We start from the raw sequence: 16987 nt of genomic DNA, 5'->3' as shown, positions 1-16987 counted from the left end.
ACTTATAAGAATAATATATTTACGTGCCTAATTAAATCAAATCATAAAATAAGACGGTGGAGGTGAAACCAAAGTGGTGGTAGTTTAGTGGCAATCTTTTGAGATTTGGTGTATATCAACATCAGTCATGTGTTCGATTTTCTCTGAGAACTAAATTATCACTATTTAGTCAGTTTGGGTTTGAGATTCATCCCAAATGGTTTACATGGTGGGCCGTAACAGATGATCTGTCTATTTTCTGGCATTAGTTGCAAAATATTTCAAACTCGGGTAAAACAGTGTGGTATGCTTTCATACTAGTCTACTATGTAACACTAACTGCGTTCCTCTCGGAGCTGACCGAATCAGCCGATAGGACTTATGGAAAAAAAAAATAGATGGTGAATATTAGTTCCCTCAGTGTCCTTATTATACAAACATCAAATTGAGGGTCCTTGTGTATGTATCACTTCTACATGGACAATACTGTTAATTTCTTTGAAAAGCTTGATTATTAAAATCTAAACACGAATTATATATTTGTTTGTCAGTTTAACGTCGAGTTCAAACAGGAAAACATGATTTCATTCGTCTATCAGTCTTTTTGGACACAAAACAACAAATCATATAATATGTCGCAAAAAGATTCACTGTTATAAATCCATGATATGGATATGTGGATTGCCATTAACCATTAAGGAGGTTTACATCTGACCCGACTATCCGGTCCGTCTACACCCGTCTCCGATCCGTCTACATCCGACCAAGACTAGTCAAGATGAAGACTCATTCAACCGGAGCATTTATGAGCTTTGACCAAGTCTAGATATTTGTAGTCAAATGTATTAAATATGTAGATTCTCTCCTTTGTGTAAACCCTTATGAACCTCCACTATATATTGATAGTGAGAGCTAATGAGAAAGACACAACTTTCACAACAACACTTCTCTCATATTTCTAACACGTTATCAGCACGATTGTGCTCTCCACCTGAGAAATCTCTCTCAGCCGGCGATCCTCTTTCCGGCCAGCTCCTCCGGTGCTCAGCCTTTGCTCCACCGGCGCTCAGCCTCCTCTCCAGCAGGCCACCTCTCTCTCTCCGCCGGAAAACTCCCCTCTCTCTCAAATTCCGGCCAACTCTCACGGTGGTCCTCTCAGATTCTTGTGGTGAAAAAGGTAAACAAATCAAAACCTTGAAATCTAAAGAACACCATTATATCTGAAAGAAATCTAGGATCTATATGAATCCATAACTTATAAACAATCTATGGATTTAAAATATTGATCTTGTTTCTATGATCCATATGATCCATATGAAACTTGATTCTAAAAGTATCTTGAATCCATAAAACTTAAAATTCTCTAAAGGTTCTATGTTTCTCTAAAAACTTATAAACTTATCAAAATACCTAAAGATCTACATGAATCTTGTTTATAAAAACTTATGAATCATAAAATTATTAGAGAAAGCTTAAACCTTTTGATTCAATCCTTTTGTTTGGCCATTTTACCAGATGTGATAAACATAAGTGTATAATCTGGCCAAAACAAAACTCCATCAAATCCTTGCTGTGCCATTTTCGGCCAGATCTCCTAAAATCAGTCAACCCATCAATAAAATCGAAATTAAAATCATTCATTGCATATCCTTGACTATTAATATTTATTTTGTAACTATCAAAGTTTTAAAAACCTTTTATGATTTTATAAATGCATAATCGATTTTATAAATGCTTGTTTGAATTTATTAAGTGCATATCTTTGACTGAAAATTATTTCTAAAGTTTTATAAGCCATAGTCTTGATATGTCATAAGGTAGAATAAAATCTGGTTGAAATCATTTGAAATCATTTGATCATATTGTTAATTAAACCAACCATGAACAGATTTTATATCATACTGAATTTTGATCACATAGTTTGCTAGTTAAAATAAAACTTGATCTAGTTTCATCCTTGAACCTGATTCTATGATTAAATTATGAACTGATCATTTGTATACCTGATAGTATCATTTAGTAAATCATTAGATCGAACTTGAATCATCCATGAACTGACCTTTGCATGCATCCAACTATCATATTGTTAAAACTGGACATAGGTATCACATAATTGAAACCAAACATACATGTTCGCATAGCTTTAGCAATGATGATACTAGTGCGTCTGAAGTGGTTCATGTTGTTTGCATCTAAATGATTCACACTGTTTGCATATAGTTAGACAAAATCGGTTTCCATTTAAAATTTAGTACATTTGCTTTATTCAAAATTATAAACCAAGTTTTAACCGATTTTGAAAATCTACTTTGGTTTACAAATATCTTGAACATTATAAAAGTTATTTGTCTTGTCCATGATGCATTTTAATCCATCCATATTGATTGACAAAATTTTTATCTTAATACATATAAAATATTTTCTGAAAATAAAATGCATAATAAATCATCAATCTCCTTGGCATATAAATTCAAGTCCTGAATTATATTATGAATCCTTACTCCTTTATGGATATTTGATTCAGATGTCGAAAATCAACAACCTTGAATATGCTTCCCTCAATCTCTCCGGAGATAATTACCTCCAATGGGAGCTTGATACCAAAATCCTCTTAAGGTCCAGAAACCTTGGTGATACTATCACTGAAGGCACTGAGCCATCAGACAAGGATAATTACAAGGCACTTGTTGTCATTCGCCATCACCTTGCTGAAGGTCTCAAGGACCAGTATCTCACAATTGAGAATCCTCTGGAACTTTGGACAGAGTTGAAAACCAGATTTAATCATCAGAAAACTGTGATATTGCCAAAAGCCCTTTATGATTGGAGAAACCTGAGAATCCAAGACTATAAGTCTGTGGAAGAGTATAACTCGGCTTTGTTCAAAATAGTCTCAAAGTTGAAACTTTGTGGTGAGACTATTACTGATGCTGATATGTTGGAGAAAACATTCTCCACATTCCACACCAGCAATGTTGTGCTTCAGCAACAGTACCGAGAGAAGGGTTTCTCCACTTATGCTGCCTTAATCTCTTGTTTGTTGCTAGCTGAGCAAAACAATGAGTTGCTCATGATGAACAGTGAGCTAAGGCCTCCTGGTGCTAAAGCATTGCCTGAGGCACATGCGGCCGTAGAGCCAAAGGATGAGACTCCAAGAGAGTCATACCATGGTCGCATGAGAGGCCGTGGTAGATGGCAAGGTCGTAACCGTGGGTTTCAACCACGTGGCCGTGGATATCAACCACGAGACCATCTTGGTCGCAGCCGAGGCCGAGGCTATAGCCAAGGTCATCAAGCTAACCGTGGGTATAAGTCCGACTTCAAAATCCATGGCTCGAGCTCGACCAAATCTGCTTGCCATCGTTGTGGGATGACCAATCATTGGGCTAATAAATGCAAAACTCCCCAACACCTTGTTAAGCTCTACCAGGAGAGCATAAAGGGCAAGAACTCTGAGGCAAATTTGGTCCATTATGATAATGAGAATGATCTGGATCATGAGGATGATCAAGCCCATGACAAAGATGATCATGAGGACTTTGAGACTTCAGACCTCCTTACAAGTGGCTGAATATGAAGATTTCGATATCATATTGCTTTTGTCTTTGCATTCTTGATTTGGCTTTATGTCTTTTTCCTATGTTCTATGACTTTGGCAATTTCATTTATGAAATAAAGTTTTTTTTTACTTTATATATATGCCTTATACAAAGTCACACTATATTAAAAGAGTGCCAATATCAATACTATAGCAGGCACGGCCAGCCTTATTGAAGGCCATGGCCCGGCCACTTAGTGATGCCTAAAGGCACGCATTTAGAAATTTCTAATGCATTATATTCTCCAAAATCAAAGAGAAATCTGTTAAGTTTCAAAGACATTCGCATGAATGATCTACATGTTGAAACTAGGGGCGAGGGAAAGAAAGAATTCCTCTTGATTTATGAAAATGCCCAAGGCCATAAGAAAGTCCTAGAGACTATCCCTGCTATATCAATAGGCCTCTATTGTGCCAATATAAAATCGAGTGAGGCTAACACTTCAATTCCTAATGAGTTCAGAGAAGCCTTTAAACAATGGCATGAAAGGCTTGGCCATCCTGGCAGATCCATGATGCGCAAAATAATCTCGAGCTCAACTGGCCATTCCTTGAAAGATAGGATAACTATCCCTATGAGCATTACATGTATTCCATGCTCACAAGGAAAATTAATAATAAGGCCATCACCTGGAAAGGTGAGTAAGGAAACATTAAACTTTCTGGAAAGAATACATGGTGATATATGTGGACCAATACACCCACCTTGTGGGACATTTCGATATTTTATGGTCCTCATTGACGCATCGACCAGATGGTCGCATGTTTGTCTATTATCATCTAGAAACTTAGCATTGGCAAGACTATTGGCACAGATCATAAGACTGCGAGCCCATTTTCCAGATTTTCCACTAAAGACTATACGTCTTGACAATGCAAGTGAATTCAGTTCCCAAGCTTTTAATGATTACTGTATGTCCATGGGGGTAAGTGTGGAACACTCCGTGGCACATGTACATACACAGAATGGATTGGCCGAATCCTTCATTAAAAGAATCCAGTTGATTGCTCGACCATTACTCATGAGGTCGAAGCTACCAGTATCAGCTTGGGGACATGCGGTATTACATGCTGCTGAATTAATACGCATAAGGCCATCCAGTGAACATAAATATTCTCCATCCCAATTACTCTCGGGTCATGAGCCAGACGTATCCCATATCAAAACATTTGGATGTTCTGTGTACGTCCCTATTGCACCACCACAGAGAACAAAAATGGGACCTCAAAGGAGGATGGGAATATATGTTGGTTTTGATTCTCCAACCATTATTAAATATCTTGAGCCTACTACTGGAGATTTATTTAAGGCCAGATATGCTGATTGTCATTTTGATGAATCAGAGTACCCAACATTAGGGGGAGAAAATAACAAGCTGGGAAAAGAAATTGTATGGAATCAAACATCCTTATCATGGCAAGATCCTCGGACTCAATCATGTGATTTAGAGGTCCAGAAAATAATTCATATGCAAAAGCTAGCTAATCAATTGCCTGATTCCTTTGCTGACCCGAAAAGAGTGACTAAGTCCTATATACCAGCTTGTAATGCACCAATAAGTATTGATGTCCAAGATGGACACAATCAAGTGGCTACAGAGTCTAAAGCACGTCTTAAGCGTGGTAGACCAATTGGTTCCAAAGATAAAAGACCTCGGAAACTAAAGAAAGGTGCAAAAGAAACCGAGGTCATAGATTGTCCAGACAAGGCCGAAATGGCCATGCCTAAGGTACCAACCAATGAGACTCGGGACGCCGAGCCTCATGGTACTGAAGGTGCTAATGATGAGATCTCAATTAATTATTTAATGTCTGGGACAAGATGGAACCGGAAAGATGTCGACATCAATGATATATTTGCATACCAAGTAGCCCTTGATGTTATGGACTTAGATGAGGATCATGAACCCACGTCTATACTAGAGTGCACTCAAAGATCAGATTGGCTCAAATGGAAAGAAGCCATAAACGTGGAGTTAGAATCTTTTAAGAAAAGGAATGTCTTTGGATCGATTATCCGGACACCTTATAATGTTAAACCAGTGGGATATAAGTGGGTATTTGTGAGGAAAAGAAATGAACATGGTGAAATTGTAAGATACAAAGCACGGCTTGTTGCACAAGGATTCTCACAAATACCAGGCATCGATTATGAGGAGACATACTCCCCTGTGGTGGATGCAACTACATTTCGATTTTTAATAAGTCTGGCCATCAAAGAAAATTTGGATATGCGGTTAATGGATGTTGTAACCGCATACCTTTATGGTCCACTGGATAACGAAATATATATGAGATTACCAGAGGGTGTTGAGCTCAAAGCTAATAAAGGTTCTCGAGAAGAACACTGCATAAGGCTGAACAAATCCTTATATGGACTTAAGCAAAGTGGTCGAATGTGGTATAATCGCTTAAGCGAATACCTTGCCAAAGTTGGCTATAAGAACGACCCTATCAGTCCATGTATCTTTATAAAGAAGTTTGCAAACAAAGGATTTGTTATCATAGCAGTGTATGTTGATGATTTGAACATCATTGGAACCCCTGGGGAAATCGCCCAAACAGTTGAATATCTCAAGAAAGAGTTTGAAATGAAAGACCTAGGTAAAACTAAAGTCTGTTTGGGGTTACAACTTGAGTACATAAAAGGAGGAATCCTTGTGCATCAAAAGGCATATACAGAAAAGGTACTCAAGAGATTTAACATGGACCAGGCTCACCCATTGACCAGCCCAATGGTCGTGAGGTCCCTTGGAGTGGACACTGACCCATTCCGTCCTAAGGAGGATGATGAGAATGTCCTGGGTCCAGAAGTGCCTTACCTCAGTGCCATAGGAGCGTTACTGTATTTGGCTAGCCACACTAGACCAGATATATGTTTTGCCGTGAGTCTCCTAGCCCGTTTTAGTTCATGTCCGACCCAAAGGCACTGGAATGGAATTAAACATATCCTACGTTACCTTCAAGGAACTAAGGATTTGGGTCTATTTTATACCAATGAAACCAAAGATGGTTTAGTAGGCTTTGCTGATGCAGGCTACTTATCTGATCCACACCATGCTCGGTCCCAAACCGGTTATGTGTTCACTCATGGTGGTACTGCAATATCATGGCGTTCCATGAAACAAACTATAGCAGCCACATCATCTAATCACTCAGAAATCTTAGCCATGCATGAGGCAAGTCGTGAGTGTGTATGGTTGAGGTCTATGACTCAACACATCCGATCAGATAGTGGAATGGTCGAGGACAATGGTCCGACCATCATATATGAGGATAATGCAGCCTGCATTGCTCAACTCAAAGATGGGTATATCAAAGGTGACCGAACCAAACATGTACTACCCAAGTTCTTCTTCACACATGAGTTGCAGAAAGCCAAGGAGGTCAGCGTCACTCAAATCCGGTCAAGTGAGAACTCAGCCGACCTCTTCACCAAGTCACTTCCCACCAGCACATTCAGGAAGCTTACGCAGCAGATTGGCATGTGAAGACTCAAGGACCTTCAGTGATGTCCAAATCAGGGGGAGTAATGTGTGTTGTACTCTTTTTCCTGTCCTTGGTTTCCCTTTTTACCACATTGGGTTTTGGGTTTTCCGGGAGAGGTTTTAATGAGGCAACGTTAGCACATTACAAGCCCGATATGGTTATGGCATCCAAGGGGGAGTGTTATAAATCCATGATATGGATATGTGGATTGCCATTAACCATTAAGGAGGTTTACATCTGACCCGACTATCCGGTCCGTCTACACCCGTCTCCGGTCCGTCTACATCCGACCAAGACTAGTCAAGATGAAGACTCATTCAACCGGAGCATTTATGAGCTTTGACCAAGTCTAGATATTTGTAGTCAAATGTATTAAATGTGTAGATTCTCTCCTTTGTGTAAACCCTTATGAACCTCCACTATATATTGATAGTGAGAGCTAATGAGAAAGACACAACTTTCACAACAACACTTCTCTCGTATTTCTAACATTCACCAACTTGTTTACTAGTTGATGTTTATGTTCAGAGCCTTATTAAATGGGCTACGTGAAGCCCATACGATTTAATGAGTAAAATGAAATGAAACTGGACCGACGGAGAAAGTCCTAATCAAAAACCTCCTCCTCACCGGCGAAAATGCGAGCTCCGATCTCCGGATTGCTATCTAGATCCATCGGTTTCCTCCACCGCGGTCGTCCTCTATGCGCCGTCGCCGCTTCACCCGAAGCTAGGACGAAGAAGCTCGAGCGAATCGCCGACGACTTGCTCAGTCTCAACAGGATCGAGCTCTACGACTACTCGATCCTCTTCAGCCACAAACTCGGCCTCAACCGCTACGGTTCCGCCGTGTCTTCTCCCGCCGGAGATCTCCCCGCCGATGCATCCGCCTCCGCCGAAACCAAAACCGCCGAGAAAACGGCTTTCGATGTGAAGCTGGAGAAGTTCGAATCCGCTTCGAAGATTAAAGTCATCAAGGAGATCAGAGCGTTCACGGAGCTGGGATTGAAAGAAGCGAAGGAGCTCGTTGAGAAAGCTCCGATCGTTGTGAAGACAGGTGTCACTAAAGAAGAAGCTGAGAAGATGATGGAGAAACTCAAAGCCGTTGGTGCTACTGTTGCTTTGGAATGAATTAGAGTGATTATTTAAGTAACTCTTATGATAAGTTCAGAATCAAACAATATGAAAGTGTGTTTTTACAATATTGCTCTGAGTTTTACTTTTGCTTGCTTGATATGTTTTTTTTTTTTTCTGCATTATATCCTCAATACTGAAATGCCACTCCTATCAGGTAGTAGCTTCTTCATGTAGTACTTTGATCTTCTAGAGAGGTTGATTCTTTGCCTTCTGGTCTCTGGTATGACCTCGATTGAACACTCTTGAAACCCGCGTCTCACGAACCAATCTGCTGTTCTTGTAGTAAGCAGAAACAGCTTCTCTAACCCGAGCGACGAAGCTTTCTTCTCAATGTAATCTGCAGAAACAGATTCGTGTGTGTGTCATTGATGTTTTCTCTAGCTTTTGATAGCTTCAAACAGTCTTACCTAGCAGTTTATCGCCTTGGCCTTGACCGCGGCAATCTGATGCAACGGCAATCGCTGCAACTTCTCCGCATTTGTCTTCAAAGAAGGGAAACAGAGCTGCGCAAGCGATGATCTGACCTTCTCTTTCCACAACCACGAACGATTCCAAAGCTCGCAGTAACTGCACTCAGAGATCAAATCATTAACACCAGAACGATAAAACACTGAGATGGGTAAGTGTTTAATTAACCTCTTCATCGGTTCTGCGAATGAGAATCCCAGATTCCTCCAAGGGTTTGATGATATGTCTAATGCCTGCAAGATCATCCACTTTGGCATCTCTGGTTCCTTCGTACACATCACTGCGGGCAATGCACATAACAGACTTAACAACACTGTAAGAACGATAAAGATCAAAAAACAAATGTGTATACCTAGCAACCATAGTCCCCATCCCATCTCTTTTGAAAAGTTCTAGCAATAGAACTCCACTTATAGTCCCATCCAACAAGTGAACTCTTTTGACTCCACCCTAGAAGCAAAGCAAATGGTCTCTGTTAAAAAACGGTGGCCAATAAGAAACAAGACCAAGGTTTTTCATTAAACACTCACTCTGCAGACAAAAGCAGCAGCAGCCAACTCGGAGAGATAACCGTTTAACCGACTTAGCCTCTCTTCACCACCAATAGCAAAACCTTGCTCACCAGACCACAACCCGTTCCCATTCTCAAACCCAACACCGTTCTGAAAGATTGGAGTGTGGCTTCCGTTTCCCCAAAACGGTGGTCTCCCGTTATGAGGATAGGTATCCTTACCGTTGGTGTTGTTGTTGTTAGGAGGTTCGTGGTAAGTGATGCTTCCATCTCCAACTGCTTTTACATAATTAGCAGCAATGTCGCTTTGTTGCGCCCGTTTCCTCACTAACATATCTGCTTCTTGAAGCGTCAAGAAACTAATCAGATGCCCACTCTCATCAAGTATTGGACCGTCCATTATGCAAATAAGCTTGTCTGCTCCTATAGCTAATGCACAAGCTGTAGCAACCTCATAGGTACTGCCAAAAGTAAAAGGTCTGTCAATTCTAGAAGAGTCTAAATCTTTTTTAAGGTTAAGTAGAGTGAGCATACTTGCAATTCAAGACTTCTCCGGAGCTCGAGTGGCCCAGATTCCTCAACAAAACTACAGAACCACCGTCAAGCCTCTCACAAATCCGGTCTACATCTATCTTCTTCACTTCACCCGTCGCTCCAAAGTCAACACCATCAACAACACCTCTTCTCTGCACCACATCAACAACAAGACAATCAGTCATAGAAACCGAATATAATGAACAAAATCAAGAAAGTGGAAAAAAACTCACTTTTGCTGCAAAGAAGTTACCAGTATCAACCCTGACACCTATATCATGTAAGCGACTACTATCACCATGCCTACGGATATTGCAAATGGAAGGTCCAGGAGATAGTTTGGCCTCGAGCATCACTGATATTGCTCCAGCAGCTTCCTTAGCAGCCTGCAAAGATGCTTCATCCGTTACTCTGTAACGTCCCACATATGTAGCCTCGCGTCCTGCAACTCACTTATTAGGCTCCTAATTGAACAAAACTAGATTCAAGGTTATCTATTTCTGACCTCTCTCAGACAAAAGCTGGTCGATTTGCTCTTGAGTTCCAGGGACTAGGACAAATCTTATCCCCAAATGATGAAGAAACGCAATGTCCTGCACACAGCTTTCACTGAGACAAACAGTCGAACACCTTGTGTGCTTTCTTTTACATAAATAGTATGAGGGAAAAAACAGAAGAAACCTTTAAAATGGGGTCACAGTAAGGGCCGTTAATGATCTCGCCGGAGATAACAACGACGAAGGTGCAGCCGCGGTGGGCCCATAGATAAGGCCAAGCTTCACGGAACCAACGCACGAACTCTTTGTCGTCTACTGGATGCTCAGCCTCCACATCGCCGCCTGCACTCGCCGCGTAGTCGTACATATTGCATTTCGCCGCCAGATGAGATACAGAACCAACCGGTTTAAACCATCGAGGGATAAACCGGATTTTGCTAGGTTTGAGCTTATTGTTCGGTTTGAAAGACGAAGATTCGGTTCTTGTTTGGCGAAATTGAAAAGGAGCGTAGAAGTTTGAAGAAGAAGCAGAACCCAACAATGCTCCTCGCTCCATTCTCTTTCGGAAAATTCAACTAAATTTTCAAAAAAAAGAATTAACAGACAGGAGACGGCGGTCTATAGTCGGAGATGGCGGCGGTAGTTGCCAGATTCTTTTAAATGTCTGGTCGTGAGAGTTTTGTGTCTTTACGTGGGGTCAATGTTGTTCGATTCCGGTTAATGAAATGGTGGGAAGTTGGTTCAACCGGTCACTCCTGCAGTATAACCAATCTCGGTCTGCATCTTAGTCAAAATGGGCTTTTAGTGAATGTTTTGGAGTGCTCTACTGGGCTAAACCCATTTAAAGTCACCAGATTGGGCTTATAAGGAATGTCTTAAAGTTAACCCCTGTTAACCCATTTAAATTGTCACTACAGTACGGTTTTGAGGAATGTTTTAATGTTAAGATTGCATAAACCCCCTAAACCCATTTAAAGTGTTACTAAAGTGGGCTCTGAGGAATGTTTTGTAAATTGTTACTCTTTTCCTTACGCCAAACATGATATGACTTTTATATGAAGTGATCCTGACGAAAGAGTGTCAAGTTATATATATTTTGGGATTACGTACCGACATAAAAGTAAAGGTGGAAAATAACAAGCCAGAGAGAACACGAATATCTCTCGGTTATCCGAATCAAGTAAAAGTATATAATATTCCCACGAGACACCTAAAGATGCTCACTCCTGCACGGTAGATATTTCGTTATGGTGATTGTGACCTGTTACTGTTAGGTCTTTTCATTTATGCAAATCATACATAGACAATTCACTATGTATGTTTTTATTTTACTGAAACACTTCACTATATATGTTGCGATGAAGTCATTATAAATCCCTCTTTTCCCTTCAAATACTCAAGAAAGCATAGCATGATGAATTGTTGATTCGTGTTAGATAGCATTTTCATGTAGTTTATATCAGAATTTTTATCTATTTTCGTATAATTTCGTGCCAAATACCTTAACTTATTTTATAAATCATAAAACCTCCAGAGAGAGGGAAAAAAAAAACATTATTGTACGAGTTGTTTGTTAACCGAATTCGATGTTTTCCAAATTCCTCGTACGGCAAAACGTAGAAATTAAATTGCTTTGGACCAAACTAAAACAAACAGAAAATAAAAGGGGCCCCACGGTAAAATGCAAACAAAAAAACAAGTGGTCCAAATTTGAAAAGATATAAAAATATCAAACCAGAAATATAATAATAGCTTTGTGGTCTCAGAGCCTCCATCGTCGTCCTCGTCTTCCATTTCCCTTTTACTCTCTTCCTTGTTTTCTCGCTTTAACATACCAAAATAGAATCTCTCTCTCTCTCTCTCTCTCTCCATAAGATCTATTTTGATCCACTTTCATTCTCTCCCTCTCTCTCTCTCTATTGCTCGTTGTGATCTCCTTCTCTCCAAGTCTTGACGAAATCGAACAACACCCTTCTGGATTCAGGTAATCTTCTCTCATTTTCCTTAAAACCCTCTTTATATTTAACCTTATTTCGATCAAAAGTACGATCCTTTCGCCTTCTGAATCAGCTCAATCAGCTCCTAGTTCTTCGGAAAGTTTCAAGATTTTAGCATAAAGCATCCGTCTTTGAATCAGATTTTACATCTGTTTTTTTTGGTTGAATTGATCTAATCTCAGAGACAAAAATGGGTGGCGAGGCAGAGGTCAAGGAGCGTTTACAACCCAAAGGGAAGAGACTCTGGCAGAAAGTGAAGTATCAGCTCGTGGAGTATCACGCATTGCCTGCTTACCTCAGAGACAACGAGTACATCCTCGGTCACTACCGTTCCGAATGGCCCATCAAACAGATCCTCCTCAGCATCTTCACTATCCACAACGAGACCTTGAACGTCTGGACGTAAGTATTGGATCAAAGCTTTCTTGTCTTTAAACGTTGAGAATCTTGAATTTTGGGGAATTTTTGCAGGCACTTGATTGGGTTTTTCCTGTTTCTAGCGCTTACTATATACACAGCTACCAAAGTCCCCAGCGTTGTGGATCTTCACTCTCTTCAGCACCGTTTGCCTGATCTCTTGAGGAAAACGGATCTTCACAAACTTCACTCTGATTTAATGTCTCGCCTTCCTTCTAGTCCTTCTAAGTGGCATGTCATGGAGCTGCTTTATAACTGTCTCCCTGAACGATTCTCTCATGGCAACTCCACCGACATGTGTGTCCTGGTAATCAAAATACTAAAAAAAACACAATCTTTCTTGTTTATTGCAGAAAATATGATCAGTGTTCTATAATGTGGCGTTTTCATGTTATATCGTGTTTTATGTGAATTTATATAGTTAGGAAGCATAATAGTGTTCAGGAGGCGTTTACGGTAGTTGACGGGGTGCCCTTTTCATGTTATATCATGTTTTATATGAATTTATATAGTTAGGATTAGTATTCTAAAAATCAGTCTAGGCAGAGCCTAACCCGCCTAGTCGACAAATAAGGTATGAGCGACACAATTTTTTTACTGACTTTTTCAAAAAATCAGCCTTGATGCCTGCCTAAACAATAATCCTCTATACGACGTCTAACCACCACCTAGCGATTTTTAGAAAATTGGTTCGGAGACGTAATAGCATTTAAACGGACATTATATGAATTTTAAATATTAATATTCAAAAAGTTAAACTATTATTATCTCAAAAAGTTAAACTATTATTATCTTTTTCTTTGTAAATTGCATTGCAGCATTCTGTGAAGGAAGATCTTGCAAACATGATAGCTCCTTTAATCTTCAGACCAATCACCAGATGGCCCTTCTACGCATTTCTAGGCGGCGCTATGTTCTGTCTATTAGCAAGCAGCACCTGCCACCTCCTCTCCTGTCACTCAGAGCGTGTCTCTTACATAATGCTAAGGCTTGACTACGCTGGAATCGCAGCTCTGATCTCCACTTCCTTCTACCCACCTGTCTACTACTCCTTCATGTGCGATCCATTCTTCTGCAACCTCTACTTAGGATTCATAACGATCTTGGGAATCTCCACGGTGCTCGTCTCGCTCTTACCTGTGTTCCAGAGCCCTGAGTTTCGCGTTGTGAGGGCCTCTCTTTTCTTTGGAATGGGATTCTCTGGAGCTGCACCGATACTTCACAAGCTGATCATCTTTTGGGACCAGCCTGAGGCGCTTCACACGACGGGTTATGAGGTTTTGATGGGGTTGCTTTACGGGTTGGGAGCTTTGGTTTATGCGACTAGGATTCCTGAGAGGTGGATGCCTGGTAAGTTTGATATAGCTGGACATAGTCATCAGTTGTTTCATGTTTTGGTGGTTGCTGGTGCGTTTACGCATTATAGAGCTGGGCTTGTGTATCTCAAGTGGAGAGACATTGAAGGATGTTAAATTTGATGATTTTAATCTTCTTTTTGTAGCTTCACGAAAAAGTTGGATTGTGTAAAGTCTATGTGTAAGCAAATGTTTTTTTTTTTAATTTACCCTTGATCCTAACCCTAACACATAGGGCCGGTCATGTGTAAAACAAGATGAAACATAGGCCTCGAACCCTCAATTTTTTTGAAGAAAATTGCATAAACTTGCTCCAAAATCTTTGAAACATAAGCAAGTTTGTAATAAAACAAATGCAAGTTTGTAATAAAATAAATTTTTATTGAAATCTTTACTAAATCGTTATAGCACCAAAATCTCAGGATTCGCCATGCCAACACAAAACTCTAACACTAGATGGTTCACTCGACTCAATGCTTTGCACCATATAGAACCTTAATGAATCGCAATAAGAAGAAGGAGAAAGAGTCGATGAGGGAGGATCTTGGAAAGTTTTTAGAGAGTTTGAAATAATGTCTTAACAACACAGGGTTTTAATCATGTTAGATTGGCGGGTTGTGGTGATCACTGGAAAGGCCCAAAATGTTAATGTGTTACGTGAGGTTAAAGCCAACCTTGGGTTTTTATTGTTTGGGCCAAACTTGCCAATATAAAGGCCCTATGCAATACAGGCCACACCATGAAGAACTCGAACATCACAGATTCACAGGTGGTGGTCTACTTCATTTTGTTTGTTCTCGGCCTATGATGGAACTACGCATGGGAAACAAAAATCTCAAACGATCTCACGAGAAACCGGCCGACCTTAAAGTTGTAAAGCAAAAGAACAGTAGACACGTAACAATATGCATAAATAATATTTGACCATATGCATGCATGGACATACACGAAGCACATTGTCCGTATAAAATAACCGAGCTATAATCAAGGAGAACCCTAAATACCAAATGACGAGACGCGCAAAATCTCAACGAACAACCCACCACAGACATAGAAAGCAAAAAGACATTTCTAAAAAGCCATAATTAGTGGATTCGTTACGTTGCTTTGCATCCATTAACTCATACGTAAACACGCACACAAATAAAATAAAAATATGTATTCTGGATATGAAGCTGACGTTGGAAGGTGACAAAAACCTACAACATTAAAAACAGAAATAGTTGCTGTTACAACTTCTCATAGTAATGTAGAAACAATTTGTTGCAATAGAGCGCAGAACTTTAAGATTGATTTAAGCAAAAAAAATAAAAATAAAAAAAATTGATTGATATATATTTAGAATTTTATAAACGTCATATATTTACAACTAAATAGATGTTGTCAAATAGTACAATTTAAAGGGAAAGAGTGTTGCATGTTAACATCCATTTCCAAATATGACTTAGCGACACGTTAAGTTTTGTACCAATTTACAAAGTTGTCGTTATATTGCTCATTTTCAGTAGTGGTGAATAACTTTCTATGCGTAAATTTTGATAATTCTATAAAAGATAGATCTTACTTTAATAAGTGTTTGCCTGCCCCTCGACTTTAATAAAATATTTAATTAAACTTTATATAAAATATGACCTAACCTGTATCCGTCGGCTTATAACATATAGACAAGCGGTGTACGTATCCAGATTATATACGCATCGAAACTGATACCCCCTCCGTTTTTTAATATAAGTTTAAAAATTTATGTTCCAATTATATATAAGTTTAAAAATTTGTGTTCCAATTATATACGACGTTTTCGATTTTCTACGTAAAATCTATTAATATTTAATATTATATGATTAATGATGATATACTTTCTATTTTATTATTGGTTGATTTGTAGTTAGGTAAATAATTAATGATGTTTTTGTCTAGAAAATATAAAAAATTAATAAATTTCTTAATCTATGTGCGCATTTCTAAAACTGCAACTGAGGGGTAAGTCTTTTCCTCAAGCAAAAGAGAAGTTCGTTGATTAACGGAAGGGTAACGAATAATGTATTCTGAATGATTCGCAATATCGCATGTACATTATTTGAATTATATCCAAGAAAGTACTTATAAAATTTTCCAGATGCCAGTAATATATAAAGAACTATCGATGGAAGTATATAGTTTTCTATTATTTTTGATGGGAGGTTTTAAGTTTAGAGGTTTGTATTAAATGTAGTAACCCCATTTCTCTTCATAATAGCCGACATATGTATATGTGCAATGTAATGTTGATTCATACTATAAAAAATGAAATTGGGACATTGTTGAAAAAGCTAATATCTAAAGCTTTATTATTTGAAAAAGCTAATATGTGAAAAATGAAATCGGGACATTAAAGTTTGATTTCACATGAGACCGAACTAAGACTTATAATGTACAGATTCACATAATCGTATAACGATATATATTTATATATATGCACTGGAACATCGATCTCGATATAAATTAAATTGGAATTATTAAAAAGCCATTATATGAAGCTCTTTTTACTGGACACTAAAGTTTGATTTCACATGAACCTAGCATGAGACTGGCTAATTAGAAAAGTATATTTGTATATATGATGTCTTTTATACTTTATTATATACGTATGATCAAAAGCATGTGGCTGGTGCTCCACATATACTTTTTAATCCTAAATGAGCTAACTAAAGTTAATCAGTTTTCTGATATAATTATAATAAATGGTTATAGTTCAACAATTAAAAACATATGTTGATCATTGTAAATGATTTTTTTCTTAAATAATTTAAAAACTTATTGTGTGATCTAATAAGCACAAAATTTCCATCCTCGTTAATTATTTTTGCCTTACAACAAACAACAGAAATTAGAACGTTCTTAAATGAAAGCTACTGCAATATATATATATACGTGTGTGTGACAATATGAAGTGATATGATGCATTTTAACCATAATACAATTCAGCGTTAAAATTAGTGATTCTCTTTATGTATTATTTGAGATTAG

At 38.7% G+C, this 16987-nt stretch overlaps 3 protein-coding genes across 3 annotated transcripts; 2 read left to right on the top strand and 1 right to left on the bottom strand.

Moving 5' to 3' along the window:
* The first annotated feature begins 7704 nt into the window (after positions 1-7704).
* LOC106426861 (50S ribosomal protein L7/L12-like) lies at positions 7705-8299 on the top strand. Its single transcript, XM_013867590.3, has one exon. The coding sequence runs from the start codon at positions 7705-7707 to the stop codon at positions 8194-8196; it is 492 nt and encodes a 163-aa protein (XP_013723044.1). The 3' UTR covers positions 8197-8299.
* On the bottom strand, positions 8187-10909 carry LOC125580500 (probable amino-acid acetyltransferase NAGS2, chloroplastic). The gene is made up of 9 exons (XM_048745006.1): positions 10397-10909; positions 10221-10308; positions 9949-10157; positions 9716-9867; positions 9201-9642; positions 9023-9120; positions 8839-8950; positions 8610-8769; positions 8187-8539 (listed from the first exon to the last, which is right to left on the bottom strand). Exons 1-9 carry the CDS (start codon positions 10766-10768, stop codon positions 8322-8324), a joined length of 1851 nt encoding a protein of 616 aa, XP_048600963.1. The 5' UTR covers positions 10769-10909; the 3' UTR covers positions 8187-8321.
* Positions 10910-11967: 1058 nt separating this feature from the next.
* Positions 11968-14186, top strand: LOC106426867 (heptahelical transmembrane protein 4). Its single transcript, XM_013867597.3, has 4 exons — positions 11968-12196; positions 12392-12611; positions 12681-12933; positions 13445-14186. The coding sequence occupies exons 2-4, from the start codon at positions 12400-12402 to the stop codon at positions 14096-14098; spliced, it is 1119 nt and encodes a 372-aa protein (XP_013723051.1). The 5' UTR covers positions 11968-12196; positions 12392-12399; the 3' UTR covers positions 14099-14186.
* Positions 14187-16987: the final 2801 nt, after the last annotated feature.

The sequence above is a fragment of the Brassica napus genome, chromosome C1 (genome assembly GCF_020379485.1).
Source record: "Brassica napus cultivar Da-Ae chromosome C1, Da-Ae, whole genome shotgun sequence".
In the NCBI taxonomy this organism is placed as follows: Eukaryota; Viridiplantae; Streptophyta; class Magnoliopsida; order Brassicales; family Brassicaceae; genus Brassica; species Brassica napus.
The sequence above is the reverse complement of the archived record's forward strand: the minus strand, read 5'-3'. Positions and strand labels throughout refer to the sequence as shown.

Bases quoted from the DNA above. Each gene is read 5' to 3' on its own strand.
- LOC106426861 (XM_013867590.3), top strand. From the start codon at position 7,705: ATGCGAGCTCCGATCTCCGGATTGCTATCTAGATCCATCGGTTTCCTC.
- LOC125580500 (XM_048745006.1), bottom strand. From the start codon at position 10,768: ATGGAGCGAGGAGCATTGTTGGGTTCTGCTTCTTCTTCAAACTTCTAC. The intron at 9,643-9,715 runs GTATGCTCACTC...TACTTTTGGCAG, and splicing joins GGAGAAGTCTTGAATTGCAA to TACCTATGAGGTTGCTACAG. The intron at 8,951-9,022 runs GTATACACATTT...CATTGCCCGCAG, and splicing joins ATGGGGACTATGGTTGCTAG to TGATGTGTACGAAGGAACCA.
- LOC106426867 (XM_013867597.3), top strand. From the start codon at position 12,400: ATGGGTGGCGAGGCAGAGGTCAAGGAGCGTTTACAACCCAAAGGGAAG. The intron at 12,612-12,680 runs GTAAGTATTGGA...GAATTTTTGCAG, and splicing joins GAGACCTTGAACGTCTGGAC to GCACTTGATTGGGTTTTTCC. The intron at 12,934-13,444 runs GTAATCAAAATA...ATTGCATTGCAG, and splicing joins CCACCGACATGTGTGTCCTG to CATTCTGTGAAGGAAGATCT.